Source organism: Suricata suricatta, chromosome 5 (genome assembly GCF_006229205.1).
Source record: "Suricata suricatta isolate VVHF042 chromosome 5, meerkat_22Aug2017_6uvM2_HiC, whole genome shotgun sequence".
Classification (NCBI taxonomy): Eukaryota; Metazoa; Chordata; class Mammalia; order Carnivora; family Herpestidae; genus Suricata; species Suricata suricatta.
This window is the reverse complement of record NC_043704.1, coordinates 74,599,586-74,605,522: the sequence shown is the minus strand read 5'-3', so window position 1 is coordinate 74,605,522 and position 5,937 is coordinate 74,599,586. Positions and strand designations below refer to the sequence as shown.

Below are 5,937 nucleotides of genomic sequence, written 5' to 3'. Positions count from 1 at the left end.
TCATTGAGCCATGGAAATTTTTCTCCCTACCAGCAGAGATCTGCTGCGGCAGCTTAAACAAGAAGCAGTAGCCTTTTGAGCAAGCCGGAGGAAGATCTTAACACAATCACACCATATTTTATCCTCTACCATAAATACTGTTTTCCTTTTTCCTGAGGATGGCAACTTTGTACTTGCCAGAGGAAGTAAAATCACATTGATCTGTGATTTTAAAAGAAGTGTTATGATCCCCAAATTGTTGAGATTGACATCTAACTTCATATTCCTTTTATGGTCTGAAAAGAAACTGGGGAATTGAGCATTTGGTCAGGCAGTTTGAGGAGCTTCGATTAACAGTCTGTTTGAGGGTGAACTCCTATGGCTAGATCCTGTGCGGCTGGGAGTGGGGCGGCTGGGAGATGGGATCCTTTGCTCTGGTGTTTCAGATCCAGTGATTTCCCTGGAAGCCAGTCCTTTGTCAGGAGTATGTGCCAAGCAAGTGTGGGCGTTCCTTCTACAGTGCTACCTTGTTTCCTTTGAAGTATTTCAAGGGTTTGACCCTTTTAACCTTAACAAGAGATCATTAAATGTAGGTTTGAAGTGCCATATTTAGAAAACAATATCTCGTCTTACTGTTTAAGCCCTTTACTGTTAAGTCAAGGAGTGTCATGATTTTATTCTTGCATTTTATTGATTATATGTTGAATGAAACAAATTACTTTTTAGTACATTCCCAGTGGAATTCCTGTTGGCTGCAGGTGGAGAAAAGTGAATGCAGGTCTCCATACCTTAGGATTGTATCAAACATTGTGACATTACCCTACAAACCACACCACTAACCAATGATATCCTTCTTATGTCATAATTAAAAGATGGCATTAAATGAAGAAAAAGTTCAAGTAAATGGGAGTGAGAAGGTAAGATCAAGGAATAAGGAAAGCAGTAGATAAAGTAACTAAGCAGAAGACTCAGTGAATAGAGAGGGTCTATGACCCTATCAATGATAGAGACCCATCTCTCTCCTTGTTCCCTGTCTAATCTCTTCCCTTTCTTATGACACCAGTTCTGTCTCCAGATAACCCCCAAACTCCCTCCTCCTCCACTGGTCCTCTGGGAGGGGTGACTGTCTTCTACCAGATCCCACAATCCAAAATTACCCCTTCATTTCTATTCTAATTTAAGTTCCCTCTTCCTTTTATACTCTGCTTTCAAAGTAATAGTGAAAAGGAAGAAAAGCATTTTTCTAATATTGTCAAATAAGGGTGAGATTGGATTAATGTGCTACCTTTCCCAAGGTGTGCTTACCTTTTGGTAAAAGATGACTGCAGAGGGCAAATTTTACCCCAAGCAGGAGACTCGAGTGTGGTGGAATTATCATGCTGGCTGTCGGGAGAGGGAGCGGAGGTGGAGACAGAAAGGATCTCCCGAGACCTTCAAGTCCAACCTCTTTAGTGAACTCTAGACCTCTCCACTCCAGAAGGTGGTCCTAACTATGCTGTGTCAAAAATGCACCTTTAAATGGAATTCAAGGATACCTTTTCCACATAGGTGGCCTTCAGGCCTTAGTGCTATTCACCCTGAGAGGAAAACTCACAAAGTCAGTCATCAGTTTTCCCATAAAAATGGCCATTCTTGACGATGGGCAGCTTAAGACTGTCCGGTTTGGGTTTCCTGCAGGTATACATTTGCTATTGGGGTCACACTCTTGGTGCTTTTAACAAACATTTCTTCCAAGACTGTTAAACCCTTCTCTGAGAGTACTTTCAGCAAAGTCAAAGGTAGAGTTCAACTTTATTATGTGCCCTCCTCACACACAGAAAAAGATCTATGAAATAAATATCATCATCTATCAGATAACTAATAGGAAAAACTGGGTAAGGGAGGCTGTGCATTCATTGAATAACAATTTTTTAAATCTTTTTATGTTATCTAAATGTCATAGTATGTCAAGAATCTTCCGATTCTTAAGGTCAAATTACTAAATACAGATATGCCAGTTCAAGGTCTGAGCTGCCATGTATTTTAGGGTGACATACATTTCTTAATTTAAAAGTCTTCTTCATCTTTTCATCTTTCATTGGCAGTCCCTAAATTGACACATTTTAAAATGATCCGTCTCCAAAGCCATGCACCCAAGAAAAGGTTAAAAAGCAAATAAAATGTAAATATATTTACATTTGTTTTTAGAGGAATTTGCATTTATGCTGCTGGTTTGTATAATAAAATATATAATACTATCTACAGCAATGAATTGCTGAAATGTTGAAAACATTTTTTCAGTTCTAAGGATTACAGAATTGTAAAGGCATTATTGAATGCATACATCACAGTATTAGGCATATAACTGGAACTCATGGCATAGAACTGGCTAGCTAATTGCCTAGCAGCCATTAAAGATCTGTTAAATTAGAAAAATTAGATTTATTGTCACAAGGAAAGCCTAGTAGCTAATTTAAAACGTTCACTAGGAATTTATGTCCTCACAAGATCACAGAGAGGTAGATATATATTAAAGGGAATAGCATACAGAATATATTTACAGAGGATATACGTTTTCTTGTCGTTAGTGTGCGTTTAATGATTGAGTAAAATAATGAGAAGATGAAATGGAACTTGATGTTGTTTAGCGGCATGCCGTAGACACAAATATTATGATTCCCTTCCCCAGGGTTGTATTTTAAGATGAGCAATGCTGGGTGTGAGCCAACTTTTTGACTTAGAACCTGAGGGTTTCATCTGTCCGCAGCAAACAATAAATGAAAGTGTCCTGCTTCTTTAAGTGAAAAGTACATTTTAACAGTTTATCCCATTTTCTCTGTGATCTACCCCAGACTTTGTAGCCTACTGACCCCAAACCAGTATACTTCGGGAGATGTCAACATCAGTGGAGTTGACTTAGATACAAGCTGTGCCCAAGCCAAGGTTACATGCAGTTAACAGGCCCCTCCGTCATTCGCTTCATCTACACTTATTAAAGAGTTACCTTTTCTGAAGGAAATCTCAATTCTTGTCTCTCTAGTAAAGCCATACAAAAGAAGCACAAAGAGGAATTTTGAGACCTTGGGAAAAGATAGGTACATAAATGATTTCTGCAAGTGAATATGAGGTTAAGTAAACTTGTGACGATTTGTTGACAGAAGGACTCCCCCCCCCACATCCTTTTGTTTCTGTCGATGAAAATAAAGATATATTGGTGAAACTTTCAAAGACCAAACTCTTCTTGAATTTTCCTTCTACTGATGCTCATACCACTAATTTCACTACCATAGAAACTTGTGCATTTCAGCCAGGATAATGCTATGCAAGGTGGATAGTTTATTAAGGGGGGAAAAAAAGACAATCCAGAAAGTACATTTTTTCCCTCAGTAGTGGAGGAGTCAAAATAAGCATATTTAAGGTTCTTTTTTTTTTTTGCAAGGTTCAGTACATCGAGTAAAGCACTTTGATTCCTCCGATGGAGAGAGGAAAGGTAAGGGTAAGGCTGTCCTCACCTCTCCACAATGTTTTAGCTTCTGGGAACAAGGAGATGCTGGTAACCACGGACGATGGCCGTTCTGACTACAGCCTAGTCCAAAAATGCTGTTCTGTGGCCTGGCCTCCCAGTCCGAGTTCCGCCTCTGGACTCCGTTCAGGGCTCTCGTAGGCGCGGTTGATGTAGAAGCCATTTTCACCATCGCCTGAATAATCTGTTCTGTTTGTAGGAGGCCAGGTGGAATCTTCTGCCAGCTTTTTTTGCCAGTGCCTATATTGACTTTTAGAATAGAATCCAAATTCTTTTTTGATCCATAGCCAGAGCTTTCGATTTTGAAGGATGACATCCTGAGACATCAGGTGGAGAAAATAATCAGACCATCCTTCCACATTCCCCTGCACCCAGGCGCTCACCCCGGGCCTTCCTCCCAGATGCGCTGATTAAGGCTGCTTCTGCCACGACTTGTCCCTGCTGTCCCCACCAAGTCTAGCAGCCCCCTGGGTTTTACCCTGGGCAAGGGAGTATGCTTGTGTTCACGCCAAAAGCTTACAGCCTTTCATTTCTACATCTCCTAGTTAGATCCCAGCTGGTGATTCACTTAGAATTATTTTACTGCCAGACTGAAATGATAACAAAATAACATACTCAAAATCGAGAAAAGAAAAAAAAAAAAATCACTGCTACGTGCCACGCACCACACAGAAGGTGCCACCTGATGGTTTGTTGAATGAATGGATGAATGCTAGAAATCAAATGGGGTTTGCTTTCCATTGTGGGAAGGTTCTCTTTTTTACTGTGTTCACACACACAGACACAATGTTTATGCACTTATAATAGAAATGGTCAAATTTTGCATTCCACTTTGGTTATGCTAGACTTTCTGTCATATATAATTTGTAGCTATAGTCTTCTTTATAATTACTTTTAATGATTGCATATTGGGGCACCTGGGTGGCCCAGTCGGTTAAACATCTGACTTTGGCTCAGGTAGTGATCTCATAGTCTGTGGGTTCGAGCCCTGCATCTGTGCTGACAGCTCAGAGCCTGGACCCTGCTTCAGATTCTGTGTCTCCCTCTCTTTCTGCCTATTCCTCATTCATGCTCTGCTTCTGTCTGTCTCAATGATAAATAAAAAAATTTTTAAATGATTGCATATCATTTTTCAAATGGTTGTATAACTATTTACTTAAATAGCATCTCTACTATTAAACACGTAAGTTGAATCTAAAATTTTCAACATATATAATTTGTAGCAATAGTCTTTTTAATAATTACTTTTAATGATTGCATATTGGGACACCTGGGTGGCTCAGTTGCTGAAGTGTCCAGCTTTGGCTAAGGTCATGATCTCATGATTTGAGTTTGAGCCTCACATCGGGCTCTGTGCTGACAGCTCGGAGCCTGGAGCCTGTTTTCAGATTCTGTGTTTCCTTCCTTCTCTGCCCCTCCCCTGCTCATATTCTCTCTCTCTCTCTCTCTCTCTCTCTCTCTCTCTCTCTCTCTCTCTCTCTCTCCTTCTCTCTCTGCCTTTACTCCACTCATGTTCTCTCTCTCTCAAAATAAATGAATAAAAACTAAAAATAAATAAAAATATATACAGCCTCCAAAATGGAATTCCTTAAAGAGTATGAGAAACTTTATACTCATTGTATACAATGATATATATGTGTGAGTGTGTCTGTGTATATTTGTGTGTGTGTGTGTAGTGTGTGTATGTGTGTGTATATATATACATATATATATATATATATATATATATATATATATATTTGTTTGAACCCTTTTCCCAAGGTATTTACAATACATGAATAGTTTTTTAAACTGTGCCTTAAAAAAATAGTGCTCAAGACTTTCACCCAGTAGGTAAAGTCATTTAATTACACTGAATAGAAGAAAAATACTATAGGGGAAGACTTTTAAGAGTAAGAATTGACTAGAATGAGCAATGACTTCCTTTCTCTCTTAATTAAGGAAGCCCTTCTCAAGACAGTTCTTCACTCTGAAAGGTCTCATTGAATTTTAGAGGTGGTAGGACACCTGGTCTAATCTTCACTGGCCTATTGATAATACCAGAAAAATACAATATGATGCCTTCATGGGAGACAAAAATTGGAGTTAATTTGATGTTTTGCTTTCCAGGCTATAGATCCTGAGAATATTTCTATGCAGCCTTTAGAGAATTTGAAATCACTCTCCAAGAATTTCCCCCAAAGGGAACATGCACTGTTTTTTTTTTGTTTTTTTTTGTTTTTTTTTTTTACAAACCCTTAATAACGATCACTTTGGGAGACAAAAATGGTCAGTCTATAAAACAGGCATCTTTTGAGAATAAGACCCTTTATTTGTTTCTATATTCAGAAAGAGAGAAAGAGATGTATGGAAATTACCTCTACGAGGAAGGCCACACAGAATTGGCTGAGGGCTGCCACCAAAATCGAAATCCTCCATGATGTCAGGGTTGGGATGAACTGTCAAAAAAAGAAATC

The 5,937-nt window shown here is 39.0% G+C and overlaps 1 protein-coding gene across 1 annotated transcript in view; it reads right to left on the bottom strand.

Annotated features, from left to right (window-relative positions):
- Window positions 1–3,271: 3,271 nt before the first annotated feature.
- ATP13A5 (ATPase 13A5) overlaps window positions 3,272–5,937 on the bottom strand; it is a 91,388-nt gene continuing 88,722 nt past the window's right edge. The window contains exons 30-31 of the mRNA XM_029938731.1: window positions 5,839–5,919; window positions 3,272–3,798 (exon numbers count right to left, since the gene is read on the bottom strand). Of these exons, the coding sequence (XP_029794591.1) occupies window positions 3,538–3,798; window positions 5,839–5,919 (342 nt within the window). The 3' untranslated portion in view covers window positions 3,272–3,537. The remainder of the gene's footprint in view (window positions 3,799–5,838; window positions 5,920–5,937) is intronic.